This window comes from Pelmatolapia mariae, linkage group LG18 (assembly GCF_036321145.2).
Source record: "Pelmatolapia mariae isolate MD_Pm_ZW linkage group LG18, Pm_UMD_F_2, whole genome shotgun sequence".
NCBI lineage: Eukaryota > Metazoa > Chordata > Actinopteri > Cichliformes > Cichlidae > Pelmatolapia > Pelmatolapia mariae.
Genome location: NC_086243.1, coordinates 24,898,326 through 24,924,624, shown reverse-complemented (window position 1 = coordinate 24,924,624; position 26,299 = coordinate 24,898,326). Strand labels below are relative to the sequence as shown.

Here is a 26,299-nt window from a genome sequence, read left to right as displayed (position 1 = left end):
ATCCCAAAGGTGCTCTTTTGGATTGAGATCTGGTGACTGGGGAGGTCATCAGAGTACAGTGAACTCATTGTCAATTTTTTTTTTTTTGAGGTTTGTAATATGGCACAAATATGTGGTCATTTGAGTTACTGTTGCCTTCCTATCGGCTCGACGCGGTCTGGCCATTCTCTTCTGACATCAGCAACCTTCGAGGTGTTTGTGTGGTAAAATGTCTGCAGATGGGCAGTTTCTGAAATACTTGTGAATCAACAACTATGCCACAATAACTTCAATCGTCTCACTTCTTCCCCATTCTGATGCTCAGTTTGAACTCCAGCATCTGACCATGTCTGCATACATAAGTGCACTGAGTTTCTGCCATGTGATTGGTTAACAAGTAGTTGAACAGGTGTACCTGATGAAGCACCCAGGGAAAGTTTCTCTGGTGTAGATCAATGGTACAGTCCAGTTTTTTGTTTTGAATTAAGCGTGGAGGAGAGCGTTTTTGGGTTTAGCAGCAGGGTGGAGAAAAACGTTTCACTTCTTGGTTGCCTTTGTTTTTTCTTCCTACCCTCTCCTCCACCAGTTCCTTCTTGGAGACGGACACTCTTGGTCTAAATGAGAACAGCTGTTGGATGAAGTCACGACCTCTTTTTCTTCCCTCCACAGACGTGTCTTCTGATGAGGCAGCAGCACGAGGCAGCAGCTCTGAACGCAGTGCAGCGCTTGGAGTGGCAGCTCAAGCTGCAGGAGCTGGACCCGGCCACCTACAAGTCCACCAGCATCTTTGAGATCCCCGAGTTCTACATCCCGCTCGTGGAGGTCAACGACGACTTTGACCTGACCCCGATATGAGCTGTAGGACAGACGCGCTTTGCCACAGCGGCGGCTAAATTGCTGACACGAGTGGGCAGCCTGCACAATCGGGGAACAGGAAAGGAAAAAATGTGAAGCACTTATAATGAGGCAGTGATAAAAAAGAGCACTTAAAAAAAGAGACCATTTTAATTCCAGAGCTCTTAGAGTCCAAAACAGGCCGCCCGCCCACGAGGACGGGGAAGGAGACCGTCCAGGCCACAGACGTAGCCGGGGAGCCGAGACGAGAAGCAGGGCCAGGCGGTGCAGCGAAAGGAGGCGCCGTGTGGACAACAACACCTCATCAAGCAGGGTCACACAAGTGAAAGATTTCAATTGTTTTCAAACTGAGTGTTCATACATTGTGTACAGACTGTGCTCTTAATTTTTTTTAACTTATTTTATACATAAATTGTGCATTTGTAAATAGCCATGTAATTATTGTTTTAAACAATAAATGATAGATATTTTGATTGTAAACTTGTTCTGTCTGATGTTTTAATGGACCAAAGTTCTTTTTTCCCCCCCCTTTTTTTTTTTTTTTTAATATTGAGTGTCCTCTTTGTTTGTGATGTTGTCGTTGGCTTAAAATCTTAAGCATGTGTTGGCTTTGGTTGCTTCTTTTTTTCTGTTTTGTTTTTGCTGTTTCTTCCTTCCTCATCTGGACATCCACGCCACAGCTGGTGTTCTTTGACTTTGGCAATTAAATGCTGTGCATGCGTTGCATTGTTTGTACTTTTTTCCTAAAGAGCTGTACTGTGGACTTAATTGTGAGGTTTACTGAAGTGTTCAGACTTTTTTTGTTGTTGTTTTTCTTTTTCCCCTTTTTTGCGCCATTGTGTTATGTCCTTATTGTGACCTCACTCCTCATGTTGTTCATTGTGTCTTGTGCACATTAAAGTCTGTGTTGGCTTCCAAGGAAACAAAAAACAACAAAAAAAAATCATACTTTTACAGTTTCAATGTGAGATCACAACAAATCCTATTTTTTCAGCATAATGCCTTTTGAACGATAGTTCTAAAAAAGTCTATTTTAATATTTACTTGTTACATGACTTGTAGATATTTGTAATATATAATTGAATAAATTTTATTTGTTGTGAAATTACATTTTTTGTTGGTGTGATTCTTGGTAAAACCTATTTTCATAGTACAGTCACCTTAGCTGAACACTATTTAGTGGTAGTACTATGTTTAGCCAGTAGATGTCACTGTAAGCAGCACTGCACCTCCAGCTGTGACTTTATTCTTTTTCCTGTTGAAAAACAGATGCAGTAAAATAAAAATAGCCCCTCGATAAAAGAGCAGTTTTCTGCTGCCACTCAAAGGTAAGGAAGATGGGAAATGCTACTGAAGTCGTTATTTTTGGTGGTGTTAAATCTTTGAAGTTACAAATATTGAGGGAGAGGCTCTGTCATTTGAATACCAACATAACTGCTCTCGCCTATTTTAACAGTTTAAAATTTTAAAAGCAGTGACGTTTAAAATAACAGTTTGGTGGACAATTAGTAACATCTTTCTAGTACCAGTTAGACCCCTTCAGTCCTCAGAGCTTCTGTAATTCTTCATGGCATAAAGTCAACAAGGTGTTGGAAACATTGCTCTGAGATTTTGGTCCATCTTGACATGACAGCATCACACAGTTACTGCAGATTTGTCGGCTGCACATCTCTGAGGTAAAAGAGTTCCAGCACATCACAAAGGTGCTCTATTGGATTGAGATCTGGTGACTGGAGTACAGTACACACTGTTCTGTTCAACCAGTTTGACATGATTTGAAGTTTGTGACATGGAAGGTTTTCATTTTAATTATTTTATTCTAATTGTGCTTTTTTATGTACTTAAAAAAGTAAAATATTTTTTTAATTATTTATTTATTATTTTAATGATGTCCTTATTGTTAAGCACGTTGCTCAGTACTTGCTGTTTTTAAACCACTATATACATAAAGTTGGCTTGGCTTGTGTTATCCTGCTGAGGCAGCCATCAGAAGGTGGGTACATTGTGGTGATAAAGGGGTGACATGGTCTGCAACGGTACTCCGGCTCTGGCATTAAAACAATGTTTGTGTAAATGTTGCAGATGAATTCATCAGACCAGGCAACATTTTTCCACTCTTGGTGAGTCTGTGTAATGGCCTCAGTTTACTGCTCTTAGTTAACTGGAGTGGGACCCGGTGTGGTGTGAAGTAACCCATCTGCTTTGACATGTTGTGCATTTAAAGACGCTCCTCTTGGTGTTGGTTATTTGTCATCTAAAACCCGACACTCATGTGACTGGCTTCAAAACAGTTTGAAATGTCTTTAAGCTCAGCTTAAAGCTGAGTTTAAGTTTCCTCCTTTAGCAGATGAAGGTGAAGAGAGTCCCTTAATGTAAAGCTCTGCTGAAGCAAGTAGCTTGGGTGGAACAATGTCAACAAGCTGCTTACACACGATTGCATCAGCATTATTATTCCAGTAAGATGATATTTAAAGGAGTATAATTAACATGATAATACTAGTCTTGGACCATTAATACTGACAAACATAATGTGTTTTAATAGTTTGCTTTTATTTGGCTTCAACAGATTTTATTTGTCACCTCAATCATTCCCGCACATCATTTTTATGAATGAAGGATTTACTGCGGGACCGTTACCTTTGACACCATAAATTGTATCAGTGTGGAGCTTTTCCACTGCTTTAGTGTGTTTTTAAGGTATATTTATACATGACAGTGAGGAATGATGTGGCACCAGCTCTTCCTAAAACATTTTAACCTGTCCTTGTGTTGCTCTGTCTTCATCTTGTGCGTTCCCCACTTTTTCACACATTCTGGCCCTGAGAAATGCAGTTTCATGCCACAGTATTTTACATACAGTTGGAAACACAAGCCTGAAACTTGAAGCACAGTTTAGGATATGTAAACACTATGCTACATATAAATTGTCTACTCCGCAATATTTTGGATTCAAATATTATAGTTTTAATCCTTATCAATAATTTTAAAGCCTTGGTTAATTGTTTTTTGCAGCTTTTAAAATACAAATCTATTAATATCTTGTTGTGTTACAGGTAAGGGTTTAAAATCATCTGCAACTGTAACAGTAAAGTTACACATATCCGTCAATCAGTAATTATGATTCAATAATGTAATGTGTAGGATTCTTAAGAGGGACATTTTGGATGAAAAGTATTTTTACTTTAGGTAAATTTTAGTATATTTTGGTTTGGTTATACATCACAAAATAATTCTCTGATTTGTTTACACTTTCTTTGACATATTCATATTCCCTCTGACACCCACAGAAGTCATAACAAATGAAAATTAAATAAAATTGATTAAGCAATTGATTAAACTAATCTTGAAAACTTTCAAACCTGACTTTTTGTCCAAAACATAATTCATCACAAATTTAAAGTTAATTAACCTTTGTTAAGATTAAAAAAAAAAAAACCCAAAAAATTTCCTAAATCCGAATAAAATTTTATTTGCCTTCCTCCCCTGCAGCTATGGAAGTGGTGGCCAGTTGGGTCTTTGATGAAGTTTCACAAAAAGCCATGTAAACACCTGTGGAGTTAAACGCCCCATCAGAGGGTTTCCGCGGCGGCAACAAATGAGCGAAGGGTGGCGTCGCGGCGGGAAGTCTGATCAGCTTCACGGCTTCAGATGACCTAATGAGCAACCCACAAGGCCACTAATGAGAGTGGAGACAAAAGGGGGTATGTAATTGGGCAGGGGGGTGGAGTGAAAAGTAAATACTTCCTTTGTTGTTGGGGGGGGGAAGAAAAAGGCAAACATAACCCACCTGCATTGGAAGAAGAGAATTTTACGCACGACACTTTTACGCACCGACCTCTCAGACTTTGCTCCGGGGTCATATTTACGTTAAAGGTGAGCTGAATGATTCATGCGCGTCACCCGGTGACTGTGTGAGACCCGAGACCCGGTGTTTTCCTGCACAGACGCCGGATAGAAAAGGGAGTGTGTGTGTGCCTTTAAGGCGCCCGACTGCCTGTCGCTTTGTGCTGCGGAGAGACTGACGCCCTCTGGACACAGTGGACACTTGAGCGGCGGCAGAACACCATCCTGGAGAGGTTCAAAGAGAGCATAGCCCCAGTCCTCCTTAAAAAAAGGAAAATCGCGAGCTCGTTAACTGCGTTGTGGTAAGTTTGAGACTCTCTAATATCTGCATTTACTCGCTGTTTTTTTTCTTCTTCTTTTTTTGCGCACTCGATTCTCTTGTGGCTGCGTGCGAGTGAGACAAAGTTTTGAGCGGAGCAGGGGAGGGGAAAAAGAGAGGTGAAGAAACGCGTTGAGGACTCGGGGAGCTAATGTTCCTCACATGTTTTCTCTCGCCGTCATGCGAAATGCAACAATGTGCGGCAAGTGTTGAAGTGTAGGAGCGGAGAAGCGAGATGGGAGAGAGTGTTAAAGCGCTACAAAAACAGAAGGGGGTGAAGAAAGGGGGGAGAAAGGGAGCTGATGTTGCCAGATGTGTGTGTGTGTGTGTGTGTGTTGTTGTTGTTCTTCAGTAAAGTAAGCAGTGCTGGCTTTGAATGAGATGTGACGCGAGCGTTTTAGAAAAGTTCAAATTAAGACTTTACAGAAAGGCAAAGCAGTGATTTCCTGCACACGTGACAGCACATTTGCATCTACTTTAGGATGAAACTTTATTCCTCTGTGTGTGTGTGTGTATGTGTGTGTGTGTTTTTTAACAGTAGAAGTTAGATGTTAACTCTCACACAAAATGGAGGAGAGCTCTCCAGTCGATCAGAGCTTCACTTTCCTCTTTTGGAATTAAACTGTTGTTGTTTGTTTGCCTTAATCCTCCATTCCTGATCTAAGATCCTGTGCTGTGTCTCTCACTGATGTAGGACTTTTCCCAGTGCCTTGCTGGTGAGCCGTCAGGATGAGGCCCGGTGAGCTGATCCTCCCTGCTGTCGCCGTTCTCCTCTTCCTCCTTTCAATATTATCTCTGACCTCCGGCTGCAACAAAGCCCTCTGCGCCAGTGACGTCAGCAAATGTCTCATCCAGGTAAGGGATGCTGAGGTTTTCCCACGCCTCGCGACCTGCGAGCTGCTTTTGGTTTTTGCACCTTAAACGTGGAGCCGAGTCCTGGATGTTTGTGGTGAGGCGGTGTTTTGAAGCGTGTGTGAAAGAACGAGTGTTTGCAAACAGGTTTCACCTCCCTGAGGTAACTCTGTGGTTGCAGACACATAATCTCAGGTGCACTTAACTCACGAATGTGATGATCTTCTCTGGAGATTAAAGCGGCAAAGTGCAGCCAAGTTCAAGCTTTTCATCCTCCAGGGTTTACAGCTGTTTTGTGTAAACAGCCACAGTTGTGTCTCTTGGCTAAAACACAAGTCAGGAGTTTAAAGTGACAGCAGTAGGTGGACGAGGAGTCTGCTTTTTTGCCGCTTTGCTTCCATAAAAGCAGCAAAACTGTACAGCGGCGCTTCTTTGAGCGGTAGCTGAATTCACTGAGGGGAAATAATGCCTCCGCAGTTGGTCTGTTTTGTACAAGTTCTTCTCGTAACAGTAAATATCCAACGGCAGCCAAAGTTGAGTCTAAAAATCTGCCGGGATAAGATGAAGATTTGGACCTGGGAACAAAGATGGAATCTGTTGTAAAGAATGCAGATACATTCCCTAGATAATCCTGGAGGCGTCTGAAAGGGAGCGGACCTGTGAAGCTATCCAGCCTTCAGCTGATAGGGAGTTGGATGTCTTTCTTTCTTTTATTCTGTTCTGTTTGTTTGTATTTATTTATGTGAGGTTCTTTTAGCTCTGCTTTTAAAAATCTCACATCAAACTCGTTCATGCTTGTTGACTTTCTAACATCACTTCCTTCATGTCACTTTTTCCTCACACGTGAAGTCCCAGCGGGTGTTCGGATGAGGGGTTCAGCCCACGCGTTAACACGGATTCCTTCATGAATTCTTGTTTCGAGTTGGTTTTAGAAAAATCAGGAGAAGAGTTGGCCTGACTTTCTTTCAGCTGTCAAGCTAGCTTTTTGCTTGGCTGCTCTCCTGTAGGTCAGAGCTGTGTGTTTAGCTTTCCTGCCTCTTCCATTACAGTCTTTAAAGTACTGTCATTAACCTCAGTGGCTATTCCACCTGTTTAACCTCTTGTGAACGTGAGCTGCAGCTCTGTTTTGCACCAAACTCTATTCTTGGAGCATGATGTTTGCAGCTGGATGTTTGCAAGTAAAGAGAGGAAGCTATTGTTGTTATTATTATTATTATTGTTATTATTATTACTATTATTATTATTATTTTTCTTTGTTCAAGATTTGGCTTTTAGATTGTTTAGCAGAAAAAGTAATGTATCCAACAAAATCCTGAACATATTCTGCTTCCAAAGTTTTTCTTTTCTTGGATTTAGATTTCTTTTTTTTTTTAAATTTAGTTTGCTAAAACAAGACATTTTGAAGGTCTGGCTTTAGTCATGAAGACCAAACTCATTGCTTAATTAAATGAAATAATTAAATGTATGCAGTTTCGAGTTGATTTTAACCACTACTGTGGTTACCATGCAAAAAAAAGCATTGCTGCAGGATTGCAAAATACATCAGTACTACAGCGCCGGCTTTAATGCAAAGGTTCAGGTTTCTGCAATTAATTAAGTTACCAAAAATCTGCTTGGCATGCTGTGAATCAGAGCCCAGAGGGGTCTAAGCAGCCCAGTGCTCTTCCTCCGTTTTTCCTGGTTGGTAATCCAACCTTTCCCCCTTTTGATCACTACGTTGCTTCAAGGAAAACTTTTCGTGCAGCAACTACCAACAGTACAACAAGACATGTAGGACATGGTTAAATGTAAGCCGTGAGCAGTGGGTATGAAAAGAAACAAGACTTAGAGGCAAGAGATGAATCCATAAATGTTAACGAGGTGGGGGAAATAATTGTTTGATCCCTACTGAATTTGTAAGTTTGTTTACTTATTAAGAAATGAAGTTATGGTAGTTTAATTTTAATTGGGAGAGGCAAAATATCAACCAACAATCCAGAAAAAACACAAGAAGTTATACATTCATTTGTACGTCACTGAGTGAAATAAGTATTTGATTCCCTACAACCCAGCCAGAATTCTCCAACCTCTCCATCACCTGGGAAAGACCAAAGAGATGGCAAAAGATTTCAGGGACAAGACTGTAGACCTGCACAAGGCTTTAATGGACTACAAGACCATCAGTATGAAGCTTTGTGAGAAGGTGACAACTGTTGGTGTGATTATTTGGAAACTGTAGATATCGAAAATGACCATAAATCGCCCTGCAAGATCTTGTCTCATGAGGATGAGGGTGATCATGATGGTGGTGGATCAGCCCAGAACTACACAGGAGGAGCTTGTTGACGATCTGAAGGCAGTTGGGACCAGAGTCATCAAGAACACTATTGGTTACACACACTACCTTATAATGGACTGAAATCATCACTTCATCAAACTTACAGATTCATCAGAGGATCGAATACTTATTTCCCACATTGTGTGCAGCTTTACAAACTGTTACAAGGAATTTTATCTGTGCTGTTTTCACACATGCGCCACAGCCTTCAACTTTTCTAAGAGGTACCCGCCGAGGATTTGTATGAGGGCGCGTAAGTATCTGATACAGCCAGAAGAGACGTCCTTTGGTCTTTAAGAGTTTGCTTTGTGTGACTGACGCACTGATGTGAGAGTAGTGCAGGTGATGGTGCGATGAATACAGAGATACTGATGTTTTCAGTTGGGGAAAATGTGGCTGAGGCGAAAGGAAACTTAAGAAGGCGTCCCGAACTGATTCTACAAACATCTTCCTGAGTTCATGTGTGAAAACGCCTCAGGAAAATTGAGAAATCCTCACGTGAATCACTGTAGCCAGGAAATTCCTGGATTTTGTTGTTTTGCAAAGGTCTTAAATTGCTAAGTGATCTAAAAACAGTTGAGGAAAAATGAGCTCTCTTCCAAAAATCTTCATAGGAAATACAGCCTCTCGTGGCTTTTTTTTTTTTTTTAAAGCTTACTTCTTTTTGGATTAAACTCCTAAACCAATCCCTTCTTTCTGGCTTGAGTTTCCCCAGAACATTTGAGGCCCTCTATTTGTTCTTTACTTCCAGGTGGCTTATTTCGCCTGATGAATCACTGCTCCGGACAACAGCTCTGTAGCTTCCGCGACCCCGTCGACACCAACTCGCTAGCTGTCAGAGGCGAGAGCGATTTATGTGTGTGTGCGCCGTGAAGGAGAAACTTTTCTGCCTCTCTAGCCCCTCTGTAGACGCTCCATGTTGCTTGTGATTAGTGGGATTTGCTGTCCGACGCTCACTTTTGCGCTCTGCTGCCATCTCAAGTCATTTGTCTTGAATTCCCTAAACCCCCACCAAGGGGTGGGGAAACATGAGAGCAGGAGGTCGAAGAGGAGGGAGGGGAGGTTAAGGTCAGGAGGAGGTGTGTGTGCGTCTGTGTGGAGAGAAACCCACAGTTTTGAGTCTAAGATGTGTGCAAAACTTCACAATCCAGCTCTGTCCAGGACTCTGCACACCAGGCTGTTTAGCAGGGTGGGGCAGCAGATTTCAAAGCTGAAACACAACAGCGGTCGCTCGGTGGGACGAGCGCATACTCACTTTCCCTCCAGAGCCCTTTTGTCTCGCTGCAGCCGGGCTTTGACTGATTGCAGCGGTTTCCACTTGAGAGCAAGGGTAGCCTAATAAGAGCTCTTTAAGCCGTTAAGATAACCTCATCCACCTCAGTGGGGAAATTGTTGTTAGTAGGGTTGCAACTACCGCTTGTTCTGATTAGTCTGTCCATTCGTTTTCCCCAACAGCGTCAGGCAGAGGTGAAGGAGGTTCCTCGAGCCCAAAGCGATGTCTTCAAGCTTCTTTTGTCAAACAATATGGTGAAAAAGCAAAGAGGTTGAATTTACTATCACAGGAGATGAAGAGTTTAAGAAGCTTAGGCAAGTGAATCTTTAGTGTTTTTACTTGGTGAATGACTTTCAAAATTGATTCCATTTTATTGTTTTCTGGTAATTAAAAGCTGAAACTTTTGGTCCTTCTGTCCTGTCACTCTGTTCTTGATAAAGCTGTTTTTGTATGCTGTTAAATTTATATGAAATCTGCTTTAGGGTGATACCAGCCAAGAAAGAAAGCTTGAAAAGAAAAGTTGACAAATAAATGGGATGAGACCTTGTTTCCTTTTTGTTTTCCTTCAGTAAAAACATTGGAAACTCTACTTTTGGACGTAGTTATATTTTAACACTAACAGACTAATTATGTCTGTGCGTTAACTATAAAGGTAGAGCCAGAAGGCAAATTGCTTGTCTCAGAATAAAGGCAGAAGTGGCTGTGTCCAAATCAGTTTGCATGTTAGCTCATTTTTTTTCAGCCTTCACTTTTTTTAATGACCTGTAATTTAAAGAATAAATCCAGTGTCGTATCACACAATAAGGACGTCTGAGTGCAGGCCTTACAGATGCCATCTTTGAGCTGTTTCTCCAGATGGCCATCCCGTCAGCTGTGATATTGTGCAGCAGATTAAGGCTCTTACATGTACAAATGGATTTAAGAAGTTGCCATTTCCAAAGACGAACTGCATTTTATGTCTTCTTCTTTTTCTTTGTGCTGTTGCTGGTGTCCTTCAAACCACTGGTGCTCTGGAGGAGAATACATTTATAAAGATTGTAGCTATAAATCTAAGTCTAGCTTCTTGATGTTGGTTTAGACAAATGATAATAAAGGGCCCTTAGCTAACCTTCACACTTACTGGATGATGAGGTTGTGCTCACAGATGCTAGGTGCCGCCTCTCAGCAGGCTTCTAGAAGTCAGCTGGTTGAGACAAAGTCGTTTTTGTTAATATGTCCCATCTTCATGTGGGTGCTAAATGGAATTAAATAAAGTAAAAGGAAAAAATGTTTGAAGTGAATTGTGGTATCTACTCCCGTAAATACCCCAAATAAAAACATGGAGCTCTAATTTAGTCTTTGCACATAGCAAAGATTGTAAAAACAGAGAGGTGCTTATTTTAAAGCTAGCTCCTTCTAAGCTTTAGCTCATTCTTAACAAATATAAGGTAATTAACATCACTTCTTAAATTCTTACCCCTAAACATGTGAGCAAGGTTTCCACTAAACACTCCTGAAGCGAAGGCTAGCTGGAAATCTGACGTGTAGATTTCCAGCCAGCCTTCCTTAAGTTTTGAAATGTAAGCTAATCAGTTATTTTAGTTTTAGCTTTATATTTGACACTTCCCCCCCCCGTTTTGCCTACATCTTCATAGTAAATAAGCAAATTTACTAGTAACTGTAAATTAAGCTAATGAAAAGCATTCTTGCTTTAGTGCCATAGGTCACATAAAGACATGGTTCTTAGCTAAGATTCACTCAAACGTTTCTTCAAAAGAAAAGGTGATTATGTACTGTTATGTATTTATTTATTTTTTTAAGTGGATACAGCTACAGTAGCAGTTAGTAGGCAGTTAGCCGTTACTGTTTTAAAGCCAGGCTAAATGCAGGTCTGAGTCTCCTCCATCCTTTTTTAAAAAAAATTAATTTATATTTTTAGACGTTTTGCCTGATTTAAGGCTGCATGTTTTCTTCCCAGGAGCAGCTGTTTAGTTTTTCATAATTTCACCCTTGAGAGTCATAATTACTCATGGGATCTGATGTTGATCAGAGGTTTGGGGATTGAGAGGCCAGTGATTAAGTGAGCTCTGTGTGTTTCTTGCAATCCCTCGATGGTGAGTCACTGAAGAGAGACTGTCTACGTGTAAAACATGGTTTCTGCAAAACTGCAAAGGAGACTCGGGAAGAAACAATGGTGAAAAAGGGAGTCATGGAGGGAGCAGCCCTGTCCTGTTCTCCAGGTGTTTTCTTCTCCCTCCCTCCTTCTGTTCCTCCCCCATCCCAGTGACCTTGACATGGAGGAATGTGCTCCCTGTTTAGTGTCATGGGGGAACAGGAGGGAGGAAGAGGAGCTCCTCTGGCACTCTCACTTGCTTTTTAAGCCCACCAACTGCGCTTTTTAGTTTTGTGTCGTTTTAACTCTAAACGCAAACTGCACTGCAGCACAGGAGTGCTGTTTCCATGTGTTTGTACAGGAGGTATTGCATCAGCAGTGGTTTCATGTTTTTGGATGTTTGCAGAAACTTGTAGCTTCCATCTTAAAAAAAAAAAAGCATCGTGAGCAGTTGAGCTCAAGCCTGTGTGTGTGTGTGTGTGTGTGTGTGTGTGTGTGTGTGTGTGTGTGCGTGCATGTGTTAAGCCTCTGTATGAGATCATGTCATTACAAAGACTTTTATATTTTCTTTCTTATTTGCACAGCTGTTGTTTTTATTATAGTTTTTTGTGTACTTTAATAAATGCTTTAGATTTCACTTCATGTACCAATATGAGGACCTGAGCTGTGAAAGTCTTTCAGGACTCTGGTCTGGAAAAGACTTAAGACTTTAAAGGATTGTTCCAGGTTGGCAGGAACCTGGAACAAACTGGTTTGTGCCAGTTTGTTCCAGTTTGAATGTTTTGGACATTCAGAAAGATCCACATGAATGTTTTTGAATGTTTTGGACATTCAAAAACATCCACATGAATGTTTTTGAATGTTTGTGTCTGTTTCATGCAAACTCTATCATCACTGTACAGATATGTAGAAAATGAGTGGGACAGGGGGAAAAAAAACACTTTGCACACATTCAACTTGTGTGCATTTAATTATCGTTCATTTTGTTGTTTGTTTGTTAGTTTATTTTTTTTTTAAGTCACTGAAAATTGCACTTCTTGAAAATTTTTTAAGATTTTTTTGGCATTTACCTGCAGACAAGCAAACCAGAGATTTTTGTCTTGCAAGGTCAAATGTGTGTGCCTTTATCTATCTTGTTGAAATCAGTGTGCACTGTGTGTTATTGTTTGTAGGCTTCTGATTGGCCAGCATGGTTTGGGCTGTATCATCACCTGTTGCTTTGGCAGGTTTTTTTTTTTTGTTTGTTTGTTTTTTTTAATTTCCTAAAGCAAAAAAGGGATTTATTTCCTCTTGGAAGATAACCTGGATCTTTTACTTGTTAGCAAACATGAAAACCACTTTAATCCTCCTCCTCCTCCTCTGTAAGATTTTGGCAAAACCTTCCTAACAGGCAGAAAAATGAGTCTTAATAATTGTCCTCAAAAAGTCTGTGGGCCGACCTGGATGTCACCAGCGAGCATGTTCAATATCCAATTCTCCTTTAAGTGTTAACTCTCATCTGATGGGCTGGATTTGATCTTGTGGATTTCATTAGGAATCGTAGTTTCTGTAGAAAAACTTCTTTGGGGATTAGGGACTACAAGAGAAGTGGAATTTTTAGTTCCACTATAATCAAGAGAAGGGAGATGATGCTCTCTACAGCTGACGTCTCTAAAATTGGTCAGCTTGCATAACAATAATGGCACTACTGCTGGAAAAAGGGTTATTTTTGCCCTAAAGTCAAAATGAAGACATCACTGACTAGGGCTGTTCGATATAACGATATATATCGGATGACGATATAAAAACGTCTATCGTTTCATTTTACGCTATCGTTTGTTTCGTGGTGTCGTAAAATAAACTGTTTACGGCAATATTTTTTTCATCGTTTTGATGGTCACTGTAGTGGCTATATTAATTTCTTAAATTTCTCTCTTTCTCTTATATTTAATATAACCACACTACAGACGGACAAGCGCCTGTTTTTATGCGTTGTCGTTAGCAACAACGACGGTAAAACCATGGCGTGTCCGCCTGTTTATTTTCTACATAAACCTTTCACAATAAACGTCTTGATGCATTCTCAATCATCCAGGAAAGTAAATCTCCAAAAGTTGATTCTGTTCATCTGGACGTAGCGTTTTGTGGGAGAAACGTTTCGTCACTCATCCAAGTGACTTCTTCAGTCTCAGCTGACTGCAGGTTTCCCCAATCATATAAACAGATATTTGCATAATGACTGAAACCAGCCCACTGAAGGAACAATGGGCTGGGAGGTCAGTTCCTTAATCATAATTATGCAAATTCTCATGACCATTGATCAACAACCACTGACCAAAACCCACTGATCAATGGCCATGAGTACCAGTGGGCTGGTTTCAGTCATTATGCAAATGTCTGTTTATAAGATTGGGGAAACCTGCAGTCAGCTGAGACTGAAGAAGTCACTTGGATGAGTGACGAAACGTTTCTCCCACAAAACGCTACGTCCAGATGAACAGAATCACCTTTTGGACTTTCACAATAAAGCTCAAGATCCTGTTGAGACTTTTCAAAATAAACTGAATCACGTGAAAGAGTATGCAAAAAAGCGGAAATATCCTTAGTTTTAGTATTTGTTTGAATATAAAATAATTTCTTACCACTTACAGATGAGACATTGATGGTATGTTTGTTGAGCTTTGAGATCTCAACAAAACTGAGTCAACTGCTTTTGGTGAAGCGGGGTTTTTTGTTTGTTTGTTTGTTTGTTTGTTTTTTATCACTGATTTTCCTAAATCTTGCCGCTGACACATCCTCCATGCATTAAAAATTTTAAAAGGCTAAAACCAACAGTGAAAGTAATAAAAACTAAAATAAACATTTTTTTAAATGATAAAATCTGAACAGAAATCCAAAAAACAAAATAAAACAAAAACCCATCAAATTGAAAATGCTGAACTATGGTAACCACTGTTATTGATTACATTATCCTCAAGTAAATTGTTAACATGTGGCTACGTGATGACTACAAGTACAAACATCATCAACATAATTAGCCACTTCACTTTATTGTGAATCAGTTTAGCAAACCAAAGTTGTAACAAAGTGCAGTTTTTCTTTAAAGAACGTGTCAGATGTTTAACTTGATCATAAACCGAGACCTGTGATGTGAAAGTGTGGATTAACGTGTCCGGACCTGCTGCGGTCATGAAAGGAAATGCCGTTTCTTTTTCTCTCTTTTTTTTTTCAGTTATTTGAGTCTGCGGTGACGTCTCGCATTCTTCGATGAATGCCACACGCAGAGCGCAGTCTTGTAATGGCCTGTGTGGGCCCTGTAATGTTTTAATGGTACGTCTGCTGTTTGAGCAGCGTGTTTGCTGTGATTTGAAGCTTCTGCTGCACCTGTCAGACACCTCCACATCAAATTCATCAGGACTGAGATGAGTTTAGTAGTCGGGTTTTGTTAAGCGGTTTTTAATGCATACAGTCCTGTGAAAACGAGGTAGACCCCACGATTCAATGGCTTGCAACACACGGTGTTGCGGAGTAATATTAAAACAGGGAACAGTGGGCTTCTTGTTCATTTCTACCTGCGTATTTCAGTTTAGCCCAGGAGCATCACTTCACCACTGCGCAGCTGTGATGTCTGTATTAGACACAGTGGACATCAAAGTCACTCTGCTGGACAAACTATGTGACGACACCGTTCCACATAAGCATGCCATTCTGCATTATAATGTATCAGTCGACATCTCACGTCTGTGGCTGGCATTATTGCTGCCATTCCTACATCATGGACAAAGTGTGTTTGTGGTGTATAGCAAAGGAAACATTTCGGTTGGTCGTGGTTAAATTTGTTCATTTCCATATTTTACCTTCATAAAATATAATTTCCAGTTTGTGCACAGGTCTCTGTAATGGTTTGCTTCTATGCTCGCTGTCCACACTCTTTATCTCAGTGGAAAAAATTACTGACGTGTAGCAAGTATACTTGTACAACCAGTAGCATAATAATCAGGACAGCAGCCAGTACTATCCAGTGTTTTGGTAATGAGTCACGAGTTGTTGTTTCTGCTTTACTGATGCACGTTTGTGTTTTCTCCTGCAGGAGCTGTGCCAGTGTCGTCCGTCTGATGGGAACTGCTCCTGCTGTAAAGAGTGCATGCTGTGTCTGGGGAATCTTTGGGAGGAGTGCTGCGACTGCGTGGGTGAGTGCAGGGGACTCCATTTTTATTAGCAACATATTTTAAAGTTGACAGAAAGTTGGTCCGTATTGTTTTAGGTTTGGAAAACTTCACTGTTAGTTCAGGCTTCTGCACACTGAGCAGGTTGGTGATATCTGCTGAGCTCAACATGTGCGTAAGACATTAGTGTCAGCAGCGATGGACGTGTGTACCGCAGCGCTGAATTTGTTGTGAAGTTTTGTTTACAAGGATTTATTTCCAACGGTAACCAGCGACGCAAGACTGAAGTGCAAACACAAACACGCACACATACAGCACCACGTCACATCAGTGTTTTTGTTTTGTCCTTCTGAACTGTATGACTCAACTTGAATCACCTCATCGCTCACTCTACACTCAAAAAAGGTGACATGAAAGCGTTGCCGTCCCCTCCTCCGTCAGAGAGAAATGGGGTGAGACATCAGGCCCAAGGTCTCCTGCTTTTTTTGCTGCCTTTTCTGAAGCATAGTTTGTTTGTTTTTTTTCCTCCATGTTGAGAAAAAACATGGACGAATGGCTAATCGTGCATCTTTCACCACTGATTCAGGTTTAAGATGAGGCTTTGGGAGCTATACACAGTGCTGATACTGGACTCTGTTGTGAATCCTGCCTATGTTTAGAGGGTTACATAGGGAAAAGTACCCATAACAATGAGAATACATGGTTTTAAGGCCAGCTCAAGACAGAGCTTGTTACAGTCAGAAGTATTACACAAGTTCCTCTGTGTTGGAAAAATGACTCTGTCCTCTTTATAGATCAGATTGACTTCAAGAAAAATATGGTGAGAACTGTGCAGACTTCTTCTGAAACATTCATGGTGTGATTTGAAGCAGTGTGTGAAGGAGGAAGCAAAATTTGATGGAAGTGTTGTGGCATAGAAGCAGAGCCTGTGTCATGCTTAGTTTATGCTACCCCAATTGTTTTGATTTATGGAGGGATTTGTCCACGGAGAGGGGTTTTCAAACTATGTAAATATGCTCCCGACAGTCGTCCAAAATCCATGCTTCATGGTGCTTGACATAGATGAGTGTGTTCGTTGCTGATCGGCTGATGAGTAGGCGGGGACAGGGAAGGTAGCAAAAAGGAAGAAGTTCAAAAAAATTCCACAAATTTCCCCAAATCATCTTCGTGTGCTAGAAGTTTACTATTCTCTGCACCTGATGGACCCACAGCAACCTAACCAGCAAAAGTGGCCACGTATTTAGGACACTGCCCTCCCCATCTGACCACAGGCGTGCTCTGCAGATAGCCATGCAGTCCCAGGCTGCCCACACTGCCATCGGTGAACCATAATTTCCCCATAAAGATGAGCTGAGCTCATCAGGGAACCCAGTGGCTAGCCTATTAGCTCAATCATTTAGCTTGTGTGCACCAAACATTAGTTACGAATGTAGATGATTCCAAAGATCTCAAAAGCTAAATCGTTGTCAGATGATCATCAGTGGTTCCAAGATTGCATTTTGTCAAATGAAATCCCAGTTTTGTTGTAAGAAACCCTGATGACTTGTCACAGCAAGTGTTAAACTCCTCCCAGAAAAAAGAAGGTAATGAGCACTATTACTCATATTTTGACTTGTAAGGTAGTTCAAATAATTCTGACACTGATCTGTTTCCATACCTGAACGTGCCAGTTGAATTCTCATCTCTGAGCTTTCTCCCAGTACAGGCCTGAGACCAAGGCTGTAATGCGCTTGACAGCTGAGAAGCACACAGGTTTAAACCGCTGCAGTTTGCTCAGGGTGTTGCTGCTGTGATACCAGAGTGTGAGGTGAGCGGAGCCAGAGACCGAACGTGTCTCGGCCTCCGTGCGGAGAGGACTACTGTTTATCAGAGCACAGGAAATTAAAGTAGCACTTCCACATATGGACAGAAGTCTCGAGGTGCTCCCGAAGATCAAAGGATGAAGAGGCCCCGAAGGGACAGAGAGGCCGAGCTGCTAAAACGAATTCTTGACTTTTGGTTAAAACTGTAACTCACTTCAAACCAGCAGGGGTGGTTTGAAAACCAGACTTAAAGGCAGATTGATAAAAAACAAGAGAAACAGTGAGCAGAGTCAAAGTTTAAGAGCCTGACTCGGAGCTGTTAAAGCTATCCCACCTCCGCTACATGGCTGCACGACATCCAGACTGTATGAGGCATCTCATCACGAGTGGGTTTTTTTTTTTTTTTTTTTTTTTTTGTAAAGCTCATTTAATTTAGCTGTGCATCTCATTATTCTCATTTTGTGTGCAGGTATCTCTCGCAGGTATTTTTGTGTCACTCTCACTGTTTTGTGTCCTTTTTGTATTTTATCTTGTAGTTGTTTGTGTGTCTGTTCTGACTTTCTTGCTTATTTTATTTCTTTGTGGTGTTTTTGCCTCTTGTTTTGTGGTTGTACTGTTCCTCTTTAAAGCTGTTTTGCACATTCTTTTCTGTGTCCTTGATAATTTGTGTGCATTTGTGTGTGTTCTGCTTTCCATTTTGCATCTCTCTCGTTTGATATTCTTTGTTTATGTCTCTGGTGGTTTTGCGGCTCCCCCTAATCCTTTTATATTTGTTTGTTTTGTAATTCTGTATGTAGCTTAGCATGTGGATTTTTTAGCTTATTTTGCACTTCTTTTGGTTTTTATTCATTTATTTACTTATTTATTTGGTGGAGGTTGTTTAACCCCACCCCCAAAATCCCTTCCTGTGGAGGGTGCCTGCATCTGTTAAGAATTTTATCCGTAGCCATTTTCACACGCTACACTTACATAGATTGAAACGCTCTTAATAACCTTCCAGATCCCACAAAGTCTGCGTGGCGTAGGAGACTCCCTCATCTAAATAAAACAGATTTCCAGAAGCGATAACACTCGCGCACACACTGTTGGTTTAACATGTTGAAGCTGTGTGCTACGTGTGAGAGAGGACACCTGTTGACACGTCTCGATTCCCCTCACGTTGTTTGGAGTTTGTGCAAAAACGCGAGCACGAGGTTTGAGCTCTCGCCCTAAACCAGTCTTCTCTCAGATCAGCTCCGACAGACAGATATTGCTTCACGTGCTGACAAGGAAGCTTTATTAAAGCTCTTTCATGTGGAACATGAACACAAGAATCTGACACTGAGCTCTGAACTCCATCCCGCTGCTCCTGCTGCTGCTGCACAGATGTTACGTGCCGTTTTCCTCCCCGACAGGACTTTTACAATACACCGAGGATGGCTTTTAGCTTTGAGCAAGTTTATACTCCTCATTTATGTTTTTGCTTTTCCTCCTTGCCGCTACCCTTATGTCTACTTTAAGTAAGTTTTCACTCTAAACACGCTCCCTGTGCCAAATTCCATCTACTTTGAAGTGTGTGTCTGAGAGCGGTTAGAGCGGCCGAGTGGAGGGGAGAGGACGGTTTATATTTTAGAGGAGGGAGGGAGGGAGGACACGGAGGGAGGACCCATGTGTACATTTTATCGAAAACAGCTGTTCTGGCTCTGCTTTTAGCATCAGTTTTGTAATCCAATTCCTCTGTCAAACTCCGTTCTCCATTAAATGATTTAGCCATTAACTATAATTCACTTTGACTCATTTGAAGGCTTAGGAAGATCATATCTTGATGTGGGGACTTTGTCGAGTGATTACTACTGTATTTGGAAATTAAATGAAGTGTTAAAAAGGCCTTAATTGAGACGAGACGTTTTTGACAGTGGTGTGGTTTTACAGAACGGCCCTTTGTGAGTTGCCGTGTGTGTACGACCGTTTAGCCTTTAAACCAGTCTTTGTATTTAAGATTTAACTGGATAATTCAAGACTGTAAAGGGGAAAAATGTCTTAATGCTCAAAAATGCATATCTATTTTTGAGATTACCTCCCTCAGTTTTTCAAGTAGATTTGTGACCCACAGTCACGTCCTTGGTGATATATCTGAATAAAAATGACATAAAATGTTTACTCTTCACTTGAATCGCACAGTTCTCAGTGAGTAGGTAGGTTTACACAGAGCCTAATTTTCTAATTGTTCATTAAAAGACTGTAAATTATAAAAGAAGAGGGTAAGTTGAAGGATTTTTAATTTTAATTATGATCTAACATTTTTCTTAAGATCAAACATCAAAATATTAGACTTGGATTTTTATTTGCTTTTTTTTTTTTTTTTCTTAATGAGGAAAATTATTAACGTTGTGGATTAGTGAAGGAGACAAACGTGTGTGAACCTTGAGGAAATCAAAGGTAATCGTTTCTCAGGTGTGAGGCAGCGCCCTGTTTTCTTGAAAAGGACGGGAATCTGACAAGGTTTCTTTTTCACAAGACGAATGAACTGAGGCTACTTCCACACGTACACTGGTATTTCTTTTTGTTTGTTTGGTTTTTTTAAGTGGGGATTTTGTTTTTTGTCTTAAATATCTACAATATCAAGGGCTGTTGAGCGTGCCGAGGCAGCAGGTAGTTATGTGTCGAAATGCTGTCTAATCAGAAAGCTGCAAACACCACAATTTTGTTGTACGTGTACAAAGACTAGAACTAAAGAGCTAAAAATATGATCCACAGTGTGATATCAAAAAGGATATAAAGAAATACACCTTTGATGTTGCAAGACGATCTTTTTCCTTTTTCACATGTAAATGCAGAAATTGAGTTCATCCGTAAATTAATTTGTGGACTAGACCAAAAATTGACTAGACCACAGAGAAAGTTTACTAAAATATTTACTGAAAAACCCTTGCACTTGTGCACAGGACCTGAGAACTTAAGAAAAGAAATCACGTTGTTGCCTCTCAGGTGTTTTGGAATGGTCATGATTCTCAACTTTTTTTAATAAAATAGAAGTTTTATAGGAATGAAAGCATGAAATAAATTTAGGGGAAACCCACGGAAACCTCAGTCTTGGCTGTTCGTATGTAGGATTAAAAGTCCTCTGTGCTGCTGTGTAGGACTGATAACAGTCACCAGAAAGCGTTTAACTTCCTGGTGACTTACCCCTATGAGAGTATCAGTCAGATTTCAGTAAAACAAGATTAATTTGTCCTGAGGACTGACTGTGAGCCTCCTCGACTTCTCACCGGATTTGAATTCTTATTCATTTGTGCAAAAGAGCTGACCAGTGACAAGAAAACCTCACACATTAAAATAACCTGTGATTGTGATGGATCATGAGCTGGCCGTTCCTTCACTGCTGTTCTAGTTTACTGCTTCTGTCTCTTTTTCTTTTTTCTTAAACTTTGTGAAAGTCTGTTGCTTTACGCTGTATTTATACTGAAATAAACATGATCTCAAAGATTTCACGAGATTTGCAACTATAAAAAAAAAAAGCCTCCATCAGAGAATTGTTGATCACAGCAAACACTGTATCATGTAAACTAATAAACCTGATTCCTTCCAGGCTACTGAGTGTAGTAAATGACTAGCATAAGGCCTAAAATTTGAATGATTTCAGTTAAAAGCAAAACAAATGGCTCTGCATGTAACTGAAGCCAATGAATACAATTGGACAACGTAAAAAATTGAGGGAAAATTCTTTATATGTTTAAATTAATGGTCTTTGTGCCCTATTTTCCAAGTTTCATTGTTACTCTGGATAATCCAGTAACTCCAATAACTGTTACTTTTGTATGAATTAATAAAACCTGACAGTGATGTCTATGGATTATCCAGAGAAGTGGGGAAATTGCCTCGTGAGCATCAGACCTTAAATTTTATTTAGCTGCATTGTGTTGGTGAAGTCAGAGTTTCAATCAAACAAGACTTCCAGCAGTTTCTGCTTTCTGAGATGATTCCTGTGACCTGATCCTTCACTGTGCTCTCTCACTGTTTTCACATCAGGGATGTGTAACCCAAAGAACTACAGCGACACTCCAGCCACGTCCAAGAGCACCGTGGAGGAGCTGCAAAATCCCATCCCCTCGCTGTTCCGCGCCCTCACGGAAGGCGACGTGCAGATCAACATGATGGTCGTGTCCTTCCCCATCTCAGAGGAGTTGTCGCATCACGAGAACCTGGTTTCCTTCCTGGAGACGCTCAACAGCCAGCACGAGAACGTGACCGTGCCTGGCAACAGCATCCACGGCAGCCTCGACAGTCAAGGTAACGCTGCTGCGTTAGCGTGGAAAAGTACCTGTTCACACTTTACTACATTGAGGTGTGATCATGAATTTTGAAGGAAGCGTATTTCTGTCACTGAGGCCAAAAATAATAATAATAATTGGGGGGGGGGGGACTATTGCAATCCAATCAAAATTTGGGCTTATTATTATGTCAAGATTTTGAGTTGGAAATCTAAAAATTTCAACTTAATAACTCAAAAGTTTTCATTATATTCTCACAATTTTGACTTTGAGTTATTTTCTCATTAGTTTGAGTTGGTAAGTTGAAATTTTGACAACCTGCATGTCCTTTTTTTTTTTTTTTTTTTTTTTCCCTCGATTGGCGGAGGTTTGTTTCATCCTTAGAAAGAAAGTGTGTTTTGTTTTGGGGGTTTTGTGTCATGTCTTTGATCAGTAGTGGGTCCTCATTGATGCTCCTCACCTGAATAGACTCATGAATGGGCGTCAGGTCAATTACACGAATACTTCAAGTACAGTTTTGCCGTAATGTTTTATGTTGCTTTAATCATGTGTTTCAGCATGCTTGAAAGCAAACCTTTACTGGCTTTTCACAGATGATTGATAAGTTGCTAATGTAATAAAAGAGAATAAAAATAACTAACTTAAAGCACATAAAGAGAAGTACATTTAGAACATAAAAAGGGCAAAAAAGGAATAAAGTTATGCCAGTTACTGTAGATTAAAAAGACAAAACATGAAAGTATATTTTTATCTAATAATCAGTAAGTCCTAGTGAGTGAATAACATAAAGCAGCAGATTTAAACAGTCAAAAAAATGAATTAGAATAAAACAACGAGATAAAGAAATGTGTATAAATTATGTTTCAGAGATGGGTTTTAAAATTTTAATGCTTCCAGCTGCTCTTTGGTTCTTTGTAACTGGCTCGTTCTTTTAATGTGAAGTTTAAATGCTGTGTGCACGCCGATGTATCAGCAATCTAGTCTGATGACTCGTCCTCGGGGGGGAACGGCGTGTTTTGTTTTGTTTGCTTGTTTCTGTGGCCGGCGGATATCCAGGCCAAGACTTCCTCTTCTGTCTGCAAATCGTTGTTTACAAAAGCAGATAACTTTAAAAAATGACTTTTTGACAGCTGCAATCTGTCCGTCTCCCTGCACACAGATGACTTACCTGCACGCAAGCAAAGCCCGCTCAAATATGATTGGTCAGTAAAACCAGTTCATTCAGTAAAACTTGGACTAGGAAATCGAAGCGTGTCCAGTAATAAAACTTTTTGTCATGCCTATAGATGTTCATATTTTAATATACAGCTTTCTGATCATAGAGATTCATGCTTACGTAAGAAAATCGATGCTCTAAGAAAGAATTATAATCAATACAATTGTTGGTTTTAATAAAGTAAAAGATTTGTATCGTTGTTTCAGTGTTCAGGATCTTTCAGGGCAGTTACTTTAACACATGTGGTCACAGTGGTGCCAAAACAATAAGCTGAATCACTGATCAATAATAAAATCAAAAATAAAGCAAGCTTGTGCAAGAAAATTTAATTATATGAGGTAAAACAAAAGACTTGCACATTTAAAGTTCAGTAAATAATTCTTCTGCTTTACATCTGTAATATTTTTCTTTATGGTGTGATGGACCACCAGGTGGCTCCAGGGGAAGTGAGAGGGTGAGTTTTGGCGCTTTGAATGTTCAGTTGTGTGAAACCGTGATTAAAGTCGGCGTAAAATATTGGGATCTCTCATGTCGTCTTGACATACCTCCACATCGGTGACCCCGATGTGATTTAGATGGCGAAAATCCCCACAAGGTCGCCACCCTAATGGGGGAGCCCAGGCACTATTTGAATGCTGCGCAATGCCCAGGTGCTCCCTAGTCGCAAACTCCTCCCGAGCGATAGACAGTTTTGCGGGGTCAAGGCGGCGCGAGCGAACATCGGGGGCCTGACTGCAGTGATATAATGTTCCAATCCATACTTCCTCTACCAGTTGTCTGCTTCCAAGGTTCCGTCGTTCCGGCCGTTTGCTTAAGCCCAGGGTCCTGGACTAACAGGAGACCCTACTGGGTGTTCGGGGGGTATGTGTGGTGGACCACCAGGTGGCTCCACTCACACCCAGTTTAAGGGGAAGTGAGTTGGTGAGGTTTTGGCGCTTTGAATGTTCAGTTGTGTGAAGCTGTCATTAAAGTCTGAGTAAAATATTGGGATCTCTCCACAACGGCATCTTTGAGATTCTAATAATGGTATGTGGTGAGAAGCTACGTTGAGTCATCATGGGTATGAATGTCATGGTAATTTGGGGCTTTTGAAGGTTTCTTTAAACTGTTCTTTTTCCAGGGTAGAACGATTGTGCAGCATAAATCTTGACTTTAAAAAGCAAGAATTGGGTGCACAAGTTTGAATTTACTTTTGGATTTTCAGGGCTAAAAGTATTCATACTCTCAAATATTTGAATAAGCGGTGATGAATATTCTATAATGGCTTTGGACTTGACATGGCAAAGGTCTGTTAACTTCTTGTTATTAATCATGGTTGACTGCTACTACTACGCTTTGCCAGCAGAAAAAGGACTTCACAGCACTCATCGGACTGACCGATACCTGGATCTGCACAGAGTTCCTTGTACTTTCAAACTTGTGCACTCAATCCTTGTTAAAGTCGTTAAAGATGTATGTACAATCATTCTCCCCTGGAAAGAGACGGGTTCAAAGGAATGATTAAAAGCCTAAAATTACCATGACATTCATGCCTGAGATGAGTGTATGTAAACCTCTGACCACAAATGTATATCAGCGAAACCACCATATTCCACAGAAACTAATGATGAGAAGCCACATGGTCCACTAAAAGTAGTCAGTCTTTTCCTAAATGTGCCGTCTCATATTGCTTTACGTTTTTGAATGGCTCACACAAAACACAAGACTTACTGCCATTTAATTTTTCCTTTGTTCCCATCGTCTCCTTGTTTTGTTCACATTTAGGCTCACTCACTGAGGGTAATAAAATGTGACCTGACGGGTCAAAGTCTTGAACTGTGACCAGTTTCGGTTGGATCAGACTTTTGTATCATTACAGCAGGACTGTGCTGCCAGAAGATCTCCATCTAAGGGAATTGGAAGTGTTACGTTGCCATTTTTATTTGAATTTGAGGCCATTTGGGCTCTCAACCTCTATTGCTTTATTTGCTATAAAGCAATAATGAAAGCAATCCCTCAGAGCTGAGCTGTTAACTCATTAAGCTCACCAGAACACACAATCATACTTGATGCAGCAATTTTACCTCAGCTTTTAAGGAAAAGCAGGAAAATTGAGGGTTAAAGGTTTAGTTTTTTCCTCTTTACTGGATCTGTGACTCACACCATCATCTTTGCATGTTGTTCTTTAATTTCAGAGAGCATGTGCACTGTGGTCTACTTTGACGACTGCGTGTCCATTCGTCAGTGTAAACTATACTGTGAGTCAATGGGAGGATCCAAGTACCGCTGGTTTCACAACGCCTGCTGCCAGTGCATCGGACCGGAGTGCGTGGACTACGGCAGCAAGCTTGTGAAGTGCATGAACTGTCTCTTCTGAAGTGCGGGCACATATTGGTACCAAATGCTTGCCCCATACCGCAGGACTGGGGACAGAGGAAACTATGACTGTTATGTGCTAGCATTCCTCAGTTACCTTGTAAAATGCCCCCTGCAGCCCTCCTCCTACCCCTGCAAACTTTTATTCTGCTGTTTTTGTTTCACTGTATATTTTTAGATGGGTTTTTTTATAGCATTTTTTTTTCTTTTTTTACTAGAGTTGTATATGAATAATGTATTTTTACAATTATGGTCCGCTAAATCCCAGTCTCATGCCAAATAAAGATATGTTTTGGTGACTGTTTCCGTCTCTAAGAAAGTCTTTCATTATATATTCTGGGAGGGGAAAAAAATGTGTGAAAAGCTTATGGCATGAGTGAAATGGTAAATATTTGTCTTCCTAGTTGCCTGTCTCCAGCTCTTCTGTTGCCCAAGTCAGGAAACGCATCATTTCCTGGGGAAACAAAGTTGTTATTATACCATTCTGGTCCACAGGTGTTCCACTGCTCACCGACCGTCTCATGCGAGCAATGGCGTGGGGAGGGTGGGTGGAGAAGGGAACATTTACCGATGCCAATCTCTCACCGCCACACACAAATGCTCTTTGTAATGCCAGTACATTTTCAAAAGGCAGCAGGGTGCCCTATCACTGATTGTGTTCCCAATTGGCATGCAACAGCAGTTTGCACAGACTCCTCCACCGGCCGACACAATGAAACCTTGTTTGTCTTTTTTTTTTTTTTTGATATTGAATCACGACCTCATTTCACCACTGCAGCTGTGTGGTTTGGAGCCGACGGTGCCAACAAAGATCATCAGAGGGATAATGCGTTTCATATGTGAGGATGACCACCAGTCTTCTGGGTCCAACCGCAGCGCTCGGGAAAGTACACATGATTCAGAATAGCATGTGGTTTCACCAAATTTAGATTCTAGCTGCTTTTTAAAAACACAGTTTGACAGTTTCTCTTGTACACTGGCTTGAATAGCAGTGAACTTGT

General features: G+C 40.7%; 2 protein-coding genes across 3 annotated transcripts in view; both read left to right on the top strand.

Annotated features, from left to right (window-relative positions):
* Positions 1–1,878, top strand: part of ankrd12 (ankyrin repeat domain 12) — a 37,335-nt gene extending 35,457 nt beyond the window's left edge. For both annotated transcript variants that reach the window (XM_063462397.1, XM_063462398.1), the window contains one exon: positions 649–1,878. In XM_063462397.1, the coding sequence (XP_063318467.1) occupies positions 649–834 (186 nt within the window). In that variant the 3' untranslated portion in view covers positions 835–1,878. The remainder of the gene's footprint in view (positions 1–648) is intronic.
* Positions 1,879–4,735: 2,857 nt separating this feature from the next.
* On the top strand, positions 4,736–25,601 carry twsg1a (twisted gastrulation BMP signaling modulator 1a). Its single transcript, XM_063462154.1, has 5 exons — positions 4,736–4,979; positions 5,691–5,851; positions 15,600–15,699; positions 21,486–21,746; positions 25,118–25,601. The coding sequence occupies exons 2-5, from the start codon at positions 5,726–5,728 to the stop codon at positions 25,297–25,299; spliced, it is 669 nt and encodes a 222-aa protein (XP_063318224.1). The 5' UTR covers positions 4,736–4,979; positions 5,691–5,725; the 3' UTR covers positions 25,300–25,601.
* The last annotated feature ends 698 nt before the right edge of the window (positions 25,602–26,299 follow it).

Excerpts from the sequence above, each read along its gene's own strand:
- twsg1a (XM_063462154.1), top strand. The coding sequence starts at position 5,726 with ATGAGGCCCGGTGAGCTGATCCTCCCTGCTGTCGCCGTTCTCCTCTTC. Across the intron at positions 5,852-15,599 it reads TCAGCAAATGTCTCATCCAG|GAGCTGTGCCAGTGTCGTCC; the intron begins GTAAGGGATGCT and ends TTTCTCCTGCAG. Across the intron at positions 21,747-25,117 it reads CGGCAGCCTCGACAGTCAAG|AGAGCATGTGCACTGTGGTC; the intron begins GTAACGCTGCTG and ends CTTTAATTTCAG.